Source organism: Mobula birostris, chromosome 26, assembly GCF_030028105.1.
Source record: "Mobula birostris isolate sMobBir1 chromosome 26, sMobBir1.hap1, whole genome shotgun sequence".
NCBI classification, from domain to species: Eukaryota; Metazoa; Chordata; class Chondrichthyes; order Myliobatiformes; family Myliobatidae; genus Mobula; species Mobula birostris.
Genome location: NC_092395.1, coordinates 37,236,820 through 37,254,963, shown reverse-complemented (window position 1 = coordinate 37,254,963; position 18,144 = coordinate 37,236,820). Strand labels below are relative to the sequence as shown.

Genomic DNA, 18,144 nt, shown 5'->3' with positions numbered 1-18,144 from the left:
AAAGTGGAAATAGCCTAACCAGAAAAACCAGAACCAACGAAATCTAAGAATGGTATAATGGCAAGGCAATGCTCAGTCAGGATGGGAGAACTTGTCTAGTGAGGTGTTACGGGTGGAACTGAGAAATAAGAAAGAGATGACTGTTTGAATGGGGCTATATTATAGAACACCCAAAATCTGAGGGATTCTACACATTTGTAGAGAGATTGCAGACTGTTGCAAAAAGCATGAGGTTATTACAGTAGGTGATTTTAACTTTACATATACTGACTAGGACTCTGATACTGTAAAAGCGGTAGATGGGATAGAATTTGTTGAATGTGTTCAGAAAAGATCCCTTAATCAGTACGTAGAAGTCCCAATGAGAGTGTGCAATACTTGATCTGCTATTAGGGAATGAGTCCGGGCAGGTGACAGAGGTTTGTGCAGTGGAACTCTTTGCATTTAGTGATTACAATGCCATTTGTTTCAAAGTAAATATGCAAAAAGTTTGGTCTGGTCTGGGGGTTGAGATTCTAAATTGGAGAAAGGCCAATTTTGATGGCACCAGTAAGGATCTGGTAGGTGTAGATTGGGACAGGCTGTTTTCTAGCAAAGCTGTACTTGATAAGTGGGAAGCCTTCAAAAGTGAAATTTTGAGAGAATAAAACCTTTATGTGCCTGTCAGAATAAAAGGTAAAGAAAACAGGTATAGGGAACCTTGGTTTTCAAGAGATATTGAGGACATGGTAAAGGGGGGGGGGAAAAAGGAGGTACATAGTGGATATAGGCAAGGTGGAACAAATGGGGTACTTATGGAGTATAAGAATGCAAGAGAACACATAAGAAAGAAATCAGAAGGACTGAAAGAAGGCATGATGTTGCCATAGCAGACAAGCTGAAAGAGAAGCCCGAGAGATTCTATAGATTATCATAAGGGCAAAAGGATAGCAAGGGACAAAATTGGTCCTCTGGAGGATCAGATGGTAATAAATGTGTGGAGCCAAAAGAGATGGGAGAGATCTTAAATGATTTTTTTTTTGTACTGAGACAAGGTGGCATCAACTTCAAGAACCCTATACTGATTACAGAGGAGGTGTTAGCTGTCCTGAAGCAAATTAAGGTCAATAAGTCCCCAGGGCCTAACAAGGTGTGCCCTTGGACTCTGCGGGAGGCAAGTGAAAAATTACCGGGGCCCCAGCGGTGATATTTAAATCATCCTTAATGACTCGCGAGATATCAGAGGATTGGATGATAGCCAATGTTTTTCCACTGTTTAAGAAAGGCTCTAAAAATAAACCAGGAAATTGTAGCTGGTGAAGCTGACATCAGTAGTGGGAAAGTTATTGGAAGGTGTTTTAGGGGACTGGATATATACTTATTTGGATAGACATGGATTGATTAAGGATAAGCAGCATGTCTCTGGTTAGATATGATCTATCACACACAATGTTATAGAGTTTTTGAGGAAGTTACCAAGAAAGTGCATGAAGGCAATGCAGTGGATGTTATCCACATGGACTTTAGTCTTTGACAAGGTCTTGCATGGGAGGTTGGTCAAAAAGGGTCAGTCACTTGGCATTCGAGATGAGGTAGTAAATTGGAGTAGACATTGGCTTTATGGGAGAAGCCAGAGTGGTTGTCTCTTTGGCTGGAGGCCTGTGACTAGTGGAGTGCAGCAGGGATTGGTGCTGGGCCCATTGTTGTTTGTCATCTATATCAATGATCTGGATGATAATGTGATAAACATGATCAGCAAATTTGTGGATTACACCAAGACTGGGGTGTAGTGGAGAGGAGGAAGGCTATCATGGACCAGCTTGAAAAATGGGTTGATTAATGGCAGATGGAATTTAAGGTGCTTTGAAATAGGTACAGAGGAGATGTTAGGGGTAAGCTTTCTAGGCAGAGTGAGTGCGTGGAATGGGCTGCCGGCGATGGCGATGGAGGCGGCTATGATGGGGTCTTTTAAGAGACTTCTGGATAGGTATATGGAGGGTAGAAAAATAGAGGGTTATCGGTAAACCTAGGTAATTTCTAAAGTAAGTACATGTTTGGCACAGCATTGTGAGCAAAGGGCCTGTATTGTGCTGTAGTTTTTCTATGTTTCTAATCCTCTTCTCACCTATCTTTTTCCTGTTCAATTAACATGGTATTTCTTCTTTGTACAAGCATAGGAGAAGGAGCAGGCCACTCAGCCCCTCGGTTAAAGCTGAATTTCTAGTGCAGTAACAAAATGATTTTCTCTATCTAGGTAGTCTCCAACCTAATGGCATGAACATTGATTTCTCCTTTTGGCAATTTCCCCATCCCCCTTCCCTCCTCTTCTATTCCCCTCTTGGCCTCTTCCGCTTCTCATCACCTGCCAATAACCTTCCCCTGGTGCCTCTCCTTCTTCCCTTTCTCCCTTGGTCCACTCCCCAATCCTATCACATTCTGTCTTCTCCACTGTTTATCTTTCCCACGCTCTGACCTCGCCTCCCCTGCCTTTTTATTCTGACATCTTTTTCTTTCCTCTCCAGTCCTGAAGAAGCGTCTCGTCCCTAAGCGTCGACTGTTTATTCGTTTCCATAGTTGCTGCCTTCCCTGCTGAGTTTTTCCCAACATTTTGAGTGTGTTGCTGACAGAGATGTTGCCTTTCACTGGCAAAGCCTGCAGGAGAGCCTAATTCTGGCTCTCACCCAACTCCAGGCAGAATATCTGATCATTTACTTCATTATCTGTGATACTTTGCTGTCAAATTCCCCACATGTCTAATAGTGTTTACACATCAAAAACACTGACTGACTGTGAAGCACTTGAGGTCTTCCCAGCATTTCATGAATGTGAAAAATATTACCCGTCCAATTTAGCTTGTAGAAGGCAGCAAAGGATGATCTGCTTGGCCTCAACTTTTCCATTCCACCCATTCTTGGTGCATTAACCCATGAGGACATTGATGAACATGACAAAACATCATCAATATGGATACTAAGCCCAGTCTTCACACTGTGATTGATGACCCTAGTACAACAATACACGGCAAAGGATTTGAATAGCTACACCAGTTTAGAATTGGCCCTGTGTAGGGAAAAGTGGGCAAACAGTAGATTGAATTCCACAGCAACATTATATATCTTCAAGTCACGGCATGACTTTCTTTACAAAGCTGCAAAACCAACCCAAGCGCCAAGTGAGGATTGGAGAAGAACAGACTCAGAATAAAACCAGGTGAAGCTGAAAGTAAGCTGCCAGATTGGTCAGTTGGTGCATGTTTGGCACAGCATTGTGGGCTGAAGGGCCTGTATTGTGCTATAGGTTTTCTATGTTTCTGTGAATACTGACAAACAACCACTGTGCAGAAGAAAATGAAGTGTGGAAATAATAAAGATAAATAAATAAGTGAATAAATATTACAGAGAACATTAGTTGTAGAGTCCTTGAAAGTGAGTCAACAGATTGCAGAATCCATTCAGAGTTGGGGTGAGTCAGGAGTCAGATGGTTGAAGGTAATAACTGTTCTCGAACCTGGTGGTGTAGAACCCAAGGCTCTATACTCCTTCGCAAAGGCAGCACTGAGAAGGGAGCATGTTCTGAATGGTGGGGGGGGGGGGCACTGGATCTTGTAGATGTGCTCCATAGTGGAGAGGACTTTACCTGTGGATGCACTGGGCTGTGCCCACCTCTTAGTGTAGGCATTTCCATTGATGGGCATAGGTATTTCCATACCAGGCTGTAATGAGACAGGATACACTGTGCATCTATACAATTTTGTCAAAGTTTTAGATGACTTGCCAAATCTATGTAAAGATCTAAGACAGTAGAAACATTTGTATGCCTTCTTTTTGATGGCACTTACCTGCTGGCCCTAGGATATGAAATGATAACAAGGAATTCAGTTATGAAACCTCTCCACCTCTGATCCCCTAATGAGGCCTGGCTCATAGATCTCTGGTTTCTTCTTCCTGTCATCAATAATCAGCTCTTTGGGTTTTGCTGACATTGAGTGAGGGGTTGTTGTTGTGGCACCGTTCAAACAGATTTTCAATCTGCACCTTGTAACCTGAAGAATTTGATACGTGTTCACCTACTTGAGTGTAACTTGGTGTTACTTTTCCAAATCTTTTTGTGAAAAATTATTCTGTGACTAATTTTATTTGCAAATCTTTCTCAGGAATTAACTAGTTTATAGGTACACCTCTCATTCTATCTTTGCTCATATCCTTTTGTATTTCATACTTCAACAGTTGCTGAAATACAACATTTCTCAACAGATTTGTCAGGTGTGTTAACCCACAAATGTTTCTCACTGAAGCTTGAGTCATTATTTTTTTTCTCAGCAACTTCACTTCCAAACGACCCTCAGGATTTGTCTGAACCAAGTTCAGTTCTCTTCTATGCAATAATAGCAAGATAATCAAATATAGTTGTTGTTATCCCTTTCTGTACCTTGTACACATCGGGCACCAACATTGCTGTTTCTTTAACACATTTGTCTGTTTTTTATGAGGCGGAGTTGCTAACTGGACACTCAGCCCAGCACGGATGGAAAGCGAGCAAGGAGCCAGCCACATTCGAACTCAAGATACCACTACACTACTGGCCAGCACATAATCTAATACAGAGTATGGATTAATGTGGAACTAAAGTGAATGGATGTTTGATGATTAGTACTGACACAATGGGCTGAAGGGCTTTTTCCCCTGCTGTATGACTCTGTAAGCCCATTACAAAGGAGGTCAGTTGCATTGCTTCAGAGAGAATTCTGGTTCATATTAAGCAGTTTACAGTCTTCATCAGCACTTAGACACAAACTGTTTACACTTTATTAAAAGCAAGTTTCTCAATTCAATATAGAGTAAAGCAGCACCATCAAATAATTTTATCTGACACAAGAGAGCTATCAATGGAATGAACAGTTGTCACAAGTTGTTTCTCCACACAGAAGACTGACGTATTGTTGTCATTTCATGTGCATTTTCATGCAACAAATAGAACCAATAACCTGAATTTTTTGTTTTGAGTTAAAAGCTGCAGCGTTAGCAATTACCCTGAGCAACTTCTAATCTTTCTATTTAGATGGATGGCACATTTCTCTCAAAATAAATAAATTTCTCTAGTAAGGTGGAATTTGAAAACAACATTGTTGACACAGAACAGATGTGGGCTTTGTTACTCTGTTAGATGTCTTAGCATCAATAAGTTGGACACATCATGATTAAATGAATTGGAAAGATTGCAAATTTGGAGCTACACCAGCCTTTATTGTAAAGAAGGTTCTTTTTTGGTCAGGGACAGTTCATTAGATAGTTTCTTTACTTGTGTATAGGAACGTTCTGTTTCAGTTTATTGAAATCTGTCCAGGCACTTTTACTTGCTGACGCAGCACAGCAAAGAGGAAACTTAGTCCAAAGACAACAGAGTTGAGGAAAAAAAGAAAATAAAAATGTTGGAAACACATTTCTGACAATTTTACAGATTGTGCTTCTTTGACCTGTACTATTAACTTTCTTTATCTTTATGCATTTTCTCTTTGATTTTCATTGACTTTGGAGTTGGAGCATTTTGATTCGTCAGAAAGCACAGTGTCAGTCACAGCATTTGAACATCTGAGGAGCGAACTATAGGATGCACAATTTTGTTCTTTATCTAACTTTATTTTCAATCTAAAATGTTTGAGAGTATCATAAAACTTTTGTGCATGAAGTTCAGACTTTATTAGCTGAACTTCATGTACAAAAGTTTACTACTTAAAGTAGTCAATATCCGGTCAAGACAACAATCCCTGCTTTTTTCCTTTATTTTGTGGTTCTAGAAAAAGGATTAGTCAGAAAATTGGGAATGAAAGTTTGACCTTCATGAACCTAAAAATAATCTCAAAACTGTAAACACATATATTCAGCAGCAGACTCTCAATTATCAGTTTCTGCTTAATATTCAGAAATCTTTCTTGCCAATGTAAAGTACTGAAAGTACAAATGTTTGTAAGTGCAACATACTGAGCCAAATTTTGTTACAATTAACAATGCAATCGACAGAGTAACTCATTAATAGATTCATGAGTTGTAGAGCATGGAAACAAACCCTTTGGCCCAATTTGTTCACAGCCAGCATGCCAGTCTATGCTAATCCCATTTGCCTCTGTTTGGTCAATATCCCTCTAAACCCTTTCCTGTCCATGGACATGTTCAATGGTCTTTTATAATAACGCTTGCTAGATTAAAGTCATTGAAAGTGGACATAATGATTGCTCTGCAGTTAATCTGCTAAATTAGAGATAATTTTCAAATATGTATTACTTTTGGGATGCTCTTTGATAAGGTAAAAGGCTAATAAGAAGAGTAATCTGTGTCTGCAAACTGAAATAACTTGAGCCCAGTGTCTAATTTGAACTGGCTGTCACTGGTTTGAAGTGGCTTGATTCAGGGAAAAGCAAACAAGTGATATCATGGGCAGATGTTTACTTGGGCCAGAGCCAGTGAAAAGTGGAGACAGCCTAGCAAGGAAAGCCAGAACCAACAAAATCAAAATTTCATGGTTCAAAACGGATAGAAATAAAATAAAAATGAGCAGCGAGATCTCCAAAGACTAACTATAAGAAGGAAGAGCCTTAAGCCAGGATTGATCCTAATAGAAACACCAATCATTTGGCCAGCAAGGAATTCCTGTTGGAGGAGTTGGAGCAAGGGACTGGGTGTGTTTTAGTACAGAAGAATCAGTAGCATTCAGGAAACTGAGTTATTGACCTAAAGTCAATTAAATATTTAAATACTTTCTTTAGTGATACAGCATGGAGTAGGTCTCTGAGCCACACTCCTCAGCATCCCCACAGCCCTGGTTTACCTAATTAGAATCAGATTTAATATCAGCAGCATATGTTCTATTTGTTAACGTTATGGCAGCAGTACAATGAGATACCTGATAAATAAATGTAGAGAAACAAAATTACTGAGATGCATTAAGTGTGTGTGTATATATATATATATATATATATATATATATATATTTAAGTTTAGTTTAATCTTCATTCAGAAATCAGATGGCAGGGAGGAAGAAGTTGTTCCTGATTTGCTGAGTATGTTCTTTCAGGCTTTTGTTCCTCCTTCCTGACTGTAACAAAGAGAAGAGGGCATGTCCTGGGTGGTGAGAATCCTTAATGATGGACACCACCATCCTAAGGCAGTTGTTCCTAATCACAGGACAATTTACAATGACCAATTAACCTACTTGTAAGTGGAATATTTCTGTTGATAAATAAAGACCGAGTTTTGAATGAATTAAGATTTGGGTGGTCATCTACCTAACATAAGTTGGTTGACTGAGGGAATGGTAAACACCACCATCTCAAAAATCTGAGAAACTTGATCTTCCACTAAGAAAACCATGCTGACTATGGTTAAACAGTTCTTGCTTTCCCATATAAAGATAAATCCTGGTTCTCGGTATCTAACTTTCCCACCACTGATCTATGCTCGTGTGTATGTTGTTCCCTGGCTTCTCCTCGTAGTCCATTAAATTATATCATACCCGCATTCGGTATATCAATAATAAAAAAGTGGGTAGTTAGTACCTAACCAATTAATTAAGACTATTCTAGACACTGGTACTCTACAAGGTTGTGTTGTCAGCCCCCTACTCTACTCTGTATACACTCATGACTGTGTGGCCAGAGTCACTAACTCCATCTAAAAGTTTGCAGGTGATACCACCATAGTGGCCCATATCACAAATAATGATGTTAGAGTACAGAAAGGAGATAATAGCATGGTGACTTGACAACAACTTTTCCCTTATTTTAACCAAACAAAAAAGCTGCTTGTTTACTTCTGGAAGGCCGGGGGGGTGGGGGGGAAGTGATGTATGTGCTCCAGTCTACATCAATAGTGTTGAGGTTGAGACAGCTGAGAGCTTCAAGTTATTATGAGAGAACATCAGCAACAGCCTGCCCTGGTCCTACCACAGCCATGAACATTTGCCAATGCCTCTATTTCTTTGGAAGCAAAGAAATGTAGCATGCTCCTGTTGACCATTAGGCATTTTAGCAACGCACCATAGACAGCAACCTATCCGGATGCGTAAAGGTTGGTATGGCAACAGCTGTGCACGTGACTATAAGAAACTGCAGGGATTTGTGGATACAGCACAGCAAGTCATAGAAGCCAGCCTCCGCTCCATGGACTTGGTCTATATTTCTCATGACCTCACCCACCCCAGACATCCTCTTCTCTCTTCTTCCATTGGGCAGAAGATAAATAAAAGCTTGAAAGCACATACTACTGGGCTCAAGGATAGCTTCTATCCCACTGTTATAAGCTCATTGAATGGTTCTCTAATATATAAGATGGATTCCTGACTTCATAATTTCTCTGATTATGATTTTGTACCTTATTATTTGCCTGCCTTATTGTTCACCTTGTACAATATCAAAATGCACAGTGTAAAGATTTGATCTGCTTGAACCATATGTAAGAGGGGCTTTTCACAGTATCTCGGTACATGGGACTATAATAAACCAAGTTCAACCAATTCTAATTCCAATTCAAAAAGTAAGGTGAGCTCTTTTTTATGAATAACTGTTAACTGATGAAACATAATTGTGTAGGTAGAAGGGACTAGTTTAGTTAGGCATTTAATTGCTAGCTTAATGAGATCTGCACAATATCTTGGGCCAACAGGCCTGTTCCTGTACTGTACTGTTCTGTATTGCTATGTTCTATGATGATAAACGTCGTCTGGTTTCATTGCAGTAATCTTGTTCAAGAGTTCCTGGCAACTCCTGCTACTCTTTTTCTTCATAATTATCCAATTATTATGTGATTAGTGACTTTGGGTCATTTACATGCATTTATTAAAGCATAGTAACTCAGAATAATGTCTGGATACAAACAAGGCATTATAGTTTCAGCCTCGGATATATATTGAAGTCTTATTATTTCTCACGCCACCTTAAATCCATGGTGGCCAGGATCATTTACCTTCATCTGTCATAACCTTCATCTGTTTTGGAGATCTTAAAGTTCTCTTAGTGTTTGGCAAAGAATATCACTTGCATTGGTTTGGCAAAAAATTGGATTGCTACAAATTTTCTCTTCATCAGTCCAACAGACATGTTTGAATAAGCTCAGCTTTTGTGAAAAGCTCAGAATTTCCAGATTTTCTTAATGTGAGTATATTTATTGTAGACTTGGTGGTCACTTTATTAGGTACAGCTGCTCATTAATGCAAATATCTGATCAGCCAATCATGTGGTAGCACGTCAATGCATAAAAGCATGCAGACATTGTCAAGAGGTTTAGTTGTTCAGACTAAACATCAGAATGGGGAAGAAATGTGATCTAAATGACTTTGACCATGGGATGATTGTTGATGCCAGACGGGGTTGTTTGAGTATTTCAGAAACTGCTGATCTCCTGGGATTTTCATGCAAAACAGTGTCTAGAGTTTACAGAGAATGGTGTGAAAAATTAAAGAAACAACCGGTGAGTGGCAGTTCTGTGGGCAAAAATGCCTTGGTAATGGGAAAGGTCAGAGGAGAATGGTCAGACTGGTTCAAACTGACAGAACTCAAATAACCAGTTGTTACAACAGTGGTGTGTGGAAAAGCATCTCTCGTTGAACATTGAAGTGGATGGGCTACAACAGCAGAAGACCTCATAGGGTTCTACTCCTGCACCTAATAAAATGGCCGCTGAGTGTACCTTCAGCTCTATGGAAGCATTTAATTTATCCTTTAAATTCACATGATACCAGAGTGTTGAAACATACTGTAGTATTACATTGACCTACAAACTGTTGATCACGGACTTGCTGTTGGTGGTTGCCACAAATGAGATGGTTGTCATATTTAACTGTGTATAGCTCCTTCCCTGCTGCAGGATTCAAGAAAAAGTGCTCTGTGACAGGAAGCAGAGGGCAAAGGTCATGATGTAGTTTGTGACTGGAAGGCAGTTTCCATGGGGATTTCCCTGACCTTTGTACTTGTCCATTGCTTTTCATTGTGCATTGTCCATGACTTAGACTGAAGTCTAGGAGACGTGGGTTGTATAGGGAGGGATAGCACCTCTGGCGAAGGGGTTTGTCATTTCCATTGTGGGGAAGCTCTCTCACCTTTGGTCCCCACTGTACACTCAGCTCTCACCTGTGACTTCAAGTAGCTGTTCGCATGCATTAGCAGCCACACCTGGTACACTGCTTCGCCAGGTGGGCCAGACCAGGTGAGGGTAGCCAGCTGCTTTACACCCAGTGAGTTAGGGACATGTCTATCCCAGCATGCAAAGTCAGCTCTGGCAAACTGGGCAGATGAGATCTACAGTGAGATCCAATGTCCAGGAGGCGACACTGCAATGCTCTGTGGAGAGCGAAGGGCATGACCAGGCACAGAAGACTTCATGGTCATCCACTACAACCAAGGAAGACCCCAGTTTGTGTTGCTTGTTTGTACCACTGGACCTAGATTTCCCAGGTTGACAGAGGCAGCAGTGAATTCTAACCATAACCATCCTCTTGAAGCACTTCATTACAGTAGATGTAAGTGCTAAGGTTCAATAGTCATTGAGGCAGCTCACCTTGCTTGCGCAGAAATGATGGGCTGATAAGACGCTGTGCATTATAATTCTGTGATTTCATGATAAGCAATTCATCAGGCCCCTATTAACATGCTGAGATGGCATTCATTATATTGCTTTAGCAAACAGACAATTGTTTTGATTGTGTTTCAGTCTATGATGTGAAATTAATATAGAAGATAAAAGGATATAGACATTGTCCATACTGAGATACTAAATTCAATGTATTAACAAAACTCAGAAACTAACTTACATTTACCGTTATGTCTAGTTTTCACCTATGGTTTCTATGGGCTGTTACTTATTTCTTACTTGGAAAATGTTTTGACTTCCGCACACTTTCTGCTTGCTGAACTACACATCAAAGCAGGCATCTCAAAATGAAATCTCACACTGTACCTCCATAGATTGTTTCAGCAGACAGCCCTCGCAGAGTTAAATAATGGAAGTTGCTCTGACGTATGAAGAATGATTGTCATTCCAGTCTTCATTGGCTTTTCTTACAGTTAAATAATTATGAGTGCAATATTATTCATATAACTCAAATCCTAAAAACGAGGAAATATCAAATAAGAATAGTTCCTGCTTTGTTGACTGAGATCTCCCATCCCTGTGATCCCCAGCAATAGTGAAAAAGCTCTGGTTTTATACCATACCAACTTGTTTGATATTAAACCATTAGTGAGGAACACTATAATGCTTTTTGTAAAAGTATCAGTATTAGGGTTTACCTTGGTAACACTATGTTGAATCTCTACTCTGGATTAAACAAACTTTCAATAGCATTATCTTTTTATTTTTGGAGAATAATCTTGAGCCCCTATTGTCTCTGTCTATATATATTGCTCATATCAATAATGTCCCAAGGGATTTTCACAGGAGTGGTATCAAACAGAACCTGATGTGATTCACCTATGAAGTCATTAAGGCAAATGACAAACTATGGACCAAATATGGCTGTTCTAAGGCCAGCCTAGATGGAATGAATACTGAAGTCTATGTAATTAATAACAGGTTTATTTCCACACAGGCATCAGTACAAGGAGAGAGATGGAAGAAGGTCCTATGAACTTTGATACAGCTGACTCACTAATGGCTTTATCTGTGGATGTGGCATGTGAGCTCATGGATTTCAGTACCTTTGTTACTTCTCCTGTTACCCTCCCACGGTGAGTTGATTAGCAGGGATGTTGGTGTCACATCAGCAAAGATGGAAGGTAGATCAATGAGGTTTGCATCATAAATTATTGTGCAATGGTCCAATGTCCACCAACGATTCACGCTTTTGTAATCATTCATAATAGCATGCTAAAAGGTGTAATCTCTGTAAGATCCTTTCCATTCCACAACGTTTTAACCCTTGTTGCACCAACCTATTAAGAACATAGAATAGTACAGCACATTACAGGCCCCTTGGCCCACAATGTTGTGCTGACCCTCAAACCCTGCCTCCCATATAATCCCCCACCTTAAATTCCTCCATATACCCATCTAGTAGTCTCTTAAACTTCACTAGTGTATCTGTCTCCACCACTGACTCAGGCAGTGCATTCCATGCACCAACCACTCTCTGAGTTTTAAAAAAAACCTTCCTCTAATATCCCCCTTGAACTTCCCACCCCTTATCTTAAAGCCATGTCCTCTTGTATTGAGCAGTGGTGCCCTGGGGAAGAGGCGCTGGCTATTCACTCTATCTATTCCTCTTATTATCTTGTACACTTCTATCATGTCTCCTCTCATCCTCCTCCTCTCCAAAGAGTAAAGCCCTAGCTCCCTTAATCTCTGATCATAATGTATACTCTCTAAACCAGGCAGCATCCTGGTAAATCTCCTCTGTACCCTTTCCAATGCTTCCACATCCTTCCTATAGTGAGGCGACCAGAACTGGACACAGTACTCCAATTGTGGCCTAACCAGAGTTTTATTCAGCTGCATCATTACATCGCGACTCTTAAACTCTATCTCTCAACTTATGAAAGCTAACACCCCATAAGCTTTCTTAACTACCCTATCTACCTGTGAAGCAACTTTTAGGGTCGGTGGACATGTACCCCCAGATCCCTCTGCTCCTCCACACTACCAAGTATCCTGCCATTTACTTTGTACTCTGCCTTGGAGTTTGTCCTTCCAAAGTGTACCACCTCACACTTCTCCAGGTTGAACTCCATCTGCCACTTCTCAGCCCACCTCTGCATCCTATCAATGTCTCTCTGCATCTTCGACAATCCTCTACACTATCTACAACACCACCAACCTTTGTGTCGTCTGCAAACTTGCCATCCCACCCCCCTACCCCCACATCCACGTCGTTAGTAAAAATCATGAAAAGTAGAGGTCCCAGAACAGATCCTCGTGGGACACCACTAGTCACAATCCTCCAATCAGAATGTACTCCCTCCACCATGACCCTCTGCCTTCTGCAGGCAAGCCAATTCTGAATCCACCTGGCCAAACTTCCCTGGATTCCATGCCTTCTGACTTTCTGAATAAGTCTACCGTGTGGAACCTTGTCAAATGCCTTACTAAAATCCATATAGATCACATCCACTGCACTACCCTCATCTATATGCCTGGTCACCTCCTCAAAGAACTCTATCAGGCTTGTTAGACATGATCTGCCCTTCACAAAGCCATGCTGACTGTCCCTGATCAGACCATGATTCTCTAAATGCCCATGGATCCTATCTCTAAGAATCTTTTCCAACAGCTATCCCACCACAGACGTAAGGCTCACTGGTCTATAATTACCCGGACTATCCCTACTACCTTTTTCGAACAAGGGGACAACATTTGCCTCCCTCCAATCCTCCGGTACCATTCCTGTGGACGACGAGGACATAAAGCTCCTAGCCAGAGGCTCAGCAATCTCTTCACTCACCTCATGGAGCAGCCTGGGGAATATTCTGTCAGGACCCGGCGACTTATCCGTCCTAATGTATTTTAACAACTCCAACACCTCCTCTCCCTTAATATTAACATGCTCCAGAACATCAACCTCACTCATATTGTCCTCACCATCATCAAGTTCCCTCTTATTGGTGAATACTGAAGAGAAGTATTCATTGAGGACCTCGCTCACTTCCACAGCCTCCACGCACTTCTTCCCACCCTTATCTCTAATTGGTCCTACCTTCACTCCTGTCATCCTTTCGTTCTTCACATAATTGAAGAATTCCTTGGGGTTTTCCTTTATCCTACTCACCAAAGCCTTCTCATGCCCCCTTCTTGCTCTTCTCAGCCCCTTCTGAAGCTCCTTTCTTGGTTCCCTATATGTCTCAATAGACCCATCTGATCCTTGCTTCCTAAACCTCATGTGTGCTGCCTTCTTCCACCTGACTAGATTTTCCACCTCACTTGTCACCCATGGTTCCTTCACCCTACCATTCTTTATCTTCCTCACCGGGACAAATTTATCCCTAACCTCCTGCAAGAGATCTCTAAACATCGACCACATGTCCATAGTACATTTCGCTGCAAAAACATCATCCCAATTCACACCCGCAAGTTCTAGCTTTATAGCCTCATAATTTGCCTTTCCTCAATTAAATATTTTCCTGTCCTCTCTGATTCTATCCTTTTCCATGATAATGCTAAAGGCCAGGGAGCGGTGGTCACTGTCCCCCAGATGCTCACCCACTGAGAGATCTGTGACCTGACCCAGTTCATTACCTAGTACTAGATCTAGTATGGCATTCCCCCTGGTCGGCCTGTCCACATACTGTGACAGGAATCCGTCCTGGACACACTTAACAAACTCTGCCCCATCTAAACCCTTGGAACTAATCAGGTGCCAATCAATATTAGGGAAGTTAAAGTCACCCATGATAACAACCCTGTTATTTTTGCACCTTTCCAAAATCTGCCTCCCAATCTGCTCCTCTGTATCTCTCCTGCTACCAGGGGACCTATAGAATACCCCCAATAGAGTATACTGACTCAAAAGAGGATCCTGCTACATTACCCACCCTTTCTGTAGCTGTAATAGTATCCCTGACCAGCAATGCCACCCCTCCTCCCCTTTTCCCCCCTGTCTATCCCTTTTAAAGCACTGAAATCCAGGAATATTGAAAATCCATTCCTGCCCTGGTGCCAGCCAAGTCTCTGTAATGGCGACTACATCATAATTCCACGTATGTATCCAAGCTCTCAGTTCATCACCTTTGTTCCTGATGCTTCTTGCATTGAGGTACACACACTTCAGCCCTTCTACCTTACTGCCTTTACACAGTTTATTCTGCTTCTCTTTCCTCAAAGCCTCTCTATGGATGTTAGATCTGGCTTTACTCCATGCACTTCTTTCACTGCTCTATTGCTCTCGGTCCCATCCCCCTTGCAAATTAGTTTAAACCCTCCTGAACCATGCTAGCAAACCTACCTGCAAGGATATTGCCATCTTGAATAATGACTCCCATCCACTGCATGATGTACTGGTTGGGCACAGGAGTATATTCAGCCAGAGACTCATTCCACTGAGATGCAACACAGAGCATCATAGGAAGTCATTCCTGCCTGTGACCATCAAACTTAACAACTCCTCCCTTGGAGGGTCAGACACCCTGAGCCAATAGGCTGGTCCTGGACATTTCATAATTTACTGGCATAATTTACATATTACTATTTAACTATTTATGGTTTTATTACTATTTAATTATTTATAGTGCAACTGTGATAAAAACCAATCTCCCCCGGGATCAATAAGGTATGACTATGACTATGATTATTGCTCCCCCTCAAGTTCAGGTGCAACCCATCCAATCTGTACAGGTCCCACCTTCCCCAGAAGAGATCCCAATGATCCAAAAATCTAAAGCCCTGCTCCCTGCACCAACTCCACAGCCACGCATTCAACTGCCATTTCCTCCAATTCTTACCATCACTGTCATGTAGCACTGGCAGCAATCCTGAGAACGCCGCCCCTGAGGTCCTGTTCTTCAGCCTTCTGCCTAGTTCCTGAAACTCACACTTCAGGACCTCATCCATCTTCCTTAAAAACCCCTGTTTTTAATTGTTATGTCAGTTTAACATGGTGTTAGGCTGGGGGTATGATGGTAAGAGCCAGAATGGAGGTGTCAAGGCATGGGGATATTGGGTAAGTACAAAGCAAAAGGCCTGGAGCCATATTTTATGTTATATTTTACTAGTTTTAAAGATTTAGCTTTATTTGTGCATGGAAACATCAAAACATACAGTGAAGTGTGTCAATTTGCATCAACGACCAACACAGTCTGAAATTTGCGCTGGTGGTAGCCCGTAAGAGTTGCCGTTCTTCCAGTGCCAGTGTAGCATTCCCACAACTCAGTAACTCTAACTGTACATCTTTGGAATGTGGGAGGAAACCAGATACCCTGGAGGAAACCCACATGGTTTTGGTGAGAATGTCCAAAGTCACTACTGATAGTGACAGGAATCGAACCCCAATAGGTAATCACTGGTGCTGTAAAGTGATTGTGTTAACCAGTATACTACCTTGTTGCCCAACTGTTTAATTCTGGGCAACAGAATTTAGAAGCAACACCTACAAAATGCTGGGGGAGCTCAGCAAGCCAGGCAACATCTGTAGAAAAGTGCAAACAGTCATCATTTTGGGCTGAGACCGTTCATCAGGACTAGAAAGGGAAGGGGTCAGACTTCTGTCTTGTATTTGTATCTCAGTTTAGGAGTTTTGACCCTTACCTTGGTCATCTAACTTAAGTAAATGACTACATGAATCCTACAAACTTTATAATTAATCCAAAAAACTTGCAACTTGATTGTGTTGTGGCGACCCACTTTCTGGCACCCACGAACCGGCTCACAACAGCGCGCGCAGGCAGAGGGCCGGCCCCAAAAAGGGCGCCAGACCATCTTCACCAGCAGGGGGAGAATCCCGCGCGCGGAAAGGGTCTGGGAATATGCATTCCCCACAGCAGTCCCGCCCCAGGGAGGGTGGGAACGGGAAGGCTTTAAAGCAGGCCGTGAAGTTTGAATAAATCTCTTTCATCGCAACTCTAACTCACCGACTCTGTGTGGTTATTCTAGCGCTGTGTGTAGCACACCACTACATTTGGTGATCCCGACGGCCCAAACGATATTTGGACCAGAGATGACCGACGCTGCATCTGTTCATGCAGTTTTGTTAAAACTGTCAAGCTTCTGGACGCTGCGACCCCATTTATGGTTCGAACAAGCAGAAGCTCAATTCCACATTCGGCAGATAACCTCGGAGTCCACTCGCTACTACTATGTGCTGAGCTCACTTGACCAGGAGACAGCTGCACAAGTTGAGGAGTTTATACAGTCGCCCCCGGAGGACGGCAAATACACAGCATTCAAAGCCCTGCTCATAAGGACTTCCGGTCTCTCACGGCACAAGCGAGCACGCCGCTTAATGCTCCTGGATGGTTTGGGAGACAGGCCGCCGTCAGCATTAATGAACGAGATGCTGGCCCTGGCTGAAGGACACAAACCCTGCCTCATGTTTGAGCAGGCGTTCCTAGAGCAACTGCCCGAGGACATATGCCTGCTGCTGTCCGACGCAGATTTCAGCGACCCCCGGGAGGTGGTGGCCCGAGCAGGTGTGCTGTGGAATGCCAGGAAAGAGAGAGGGGCGTCCGTCGCACAGATCACCAAGCCGCGTGCCCAACGACAGACCAGACCAGGCCCGGCAGCAGAGCCTACAAAACCCGGCGACGGGAGTGAGGAGCTTCTACTACCAGCGGTGGGGCACAGAGGCCCGCCGCTGCAGACCACCCTGCAAATTCCCGGGAAACGCCAGGGCAGCCTCCTGTATGTCTGGGACAAGCAGTCGGGACGCTGCTTTTTGGTCGACACCAGAGCGGAGATCAGCGTCTTACCTCCAACGAGTTATGATACCCGCAACAGAGAACCGGGACCCACCCTGAGGGCCGCAAATGGCAGCACAATACGAACCTACGGCACCCGCACGGTGCAGCTACAGTTCAGCTCCAGCCGGTTCACGTGGGACTTCACACTGGCCGCCGTGGCCAACCACTCCTGGGGGCGGATTTTCTACGAGCCCACAGCCTGCTGGTCGACCTGCAAGGGAAGCGATTAGTCCACCCCAAGACTTTTCAAACGTTCTCCCTGGGTGAAGGACAGTTGCCAGCCTCACACCTGGACTCCATCACGCTGTCCGACGACGAATTCACAGGGTCCTGGCGGATTTCCCATCAGTACTGACACCACAGTTCACGGCAGCCATGCCCAGACACGGAGTACAGCACCACATCCCAACCCAGGGACCACCCCTCCACGGCCGTGCTTGAAGGCTTCCCCCGGACAAACTCCGACTGGCGAAGGAGGAGTTCAAGAAGGTGGAGGAATTGGGGATCATATGATAGTCCGACAGCCCATGGGCCTCCCCCCCTTCACATGGTGCCCAAGGCAATGGGGGGCTGGAGACCATGCGGTGACTACCGCAGACTGAACGAGGCTACAACGCCAGACCGCTACCCTGTACCGCACATTCAAGACTTCGCAGCAAGCCTACAAGGCGCAAGGATCTTTTCCAAGGTAGACCTCGTCCGGGGATACCATCAAATCCCTGTACATCCGGACGACATCCCCAAAACAGCACTTATCACACCGTTCGGACTTTTCGAATTCCTCCGAATGCCTTTTG

At 43.0% G+C, this 18,144-nt stretch overlaps 1 protein-coding gene across 3 annotated transcripts in view; it reads left to right on the top strand.

Moving 5' to 3' along the window:
* The window catches only part of LOC140188341 (uncharacterized), a 52,506-nt gene extending 34,908 nt beyond the window's left edge, over positions 1–17,598 (top strand). For 2 of the 3 annotated variants that reach the window (XM_072244505.1, XM_072244504.1), the window contains 2 exons: positions 11,554–11,692; positions 16,542–17,598. In XM_072244505.1, the coding sequence (XP_072100606.1) occupies positions 11,574–11,692; positions 16,542–17,577 (1,155 nt within the window). In that variant the 5' untranslated portion in view covers positions 11,554–11,573 and the 3' untranslated portion in view covers positions 17,578–17,598. Of the gene's footprint in view, positions 1–4,468; positions 4,584–11,553; positions 11,693–16,541 lie in introns of all 3 variants that reach the window. The other variant, XM_072244503.1, reaches the window with a different exon arrangement.
* Positions 17,599–18,144: the final 546 nt, after the last annotated feature.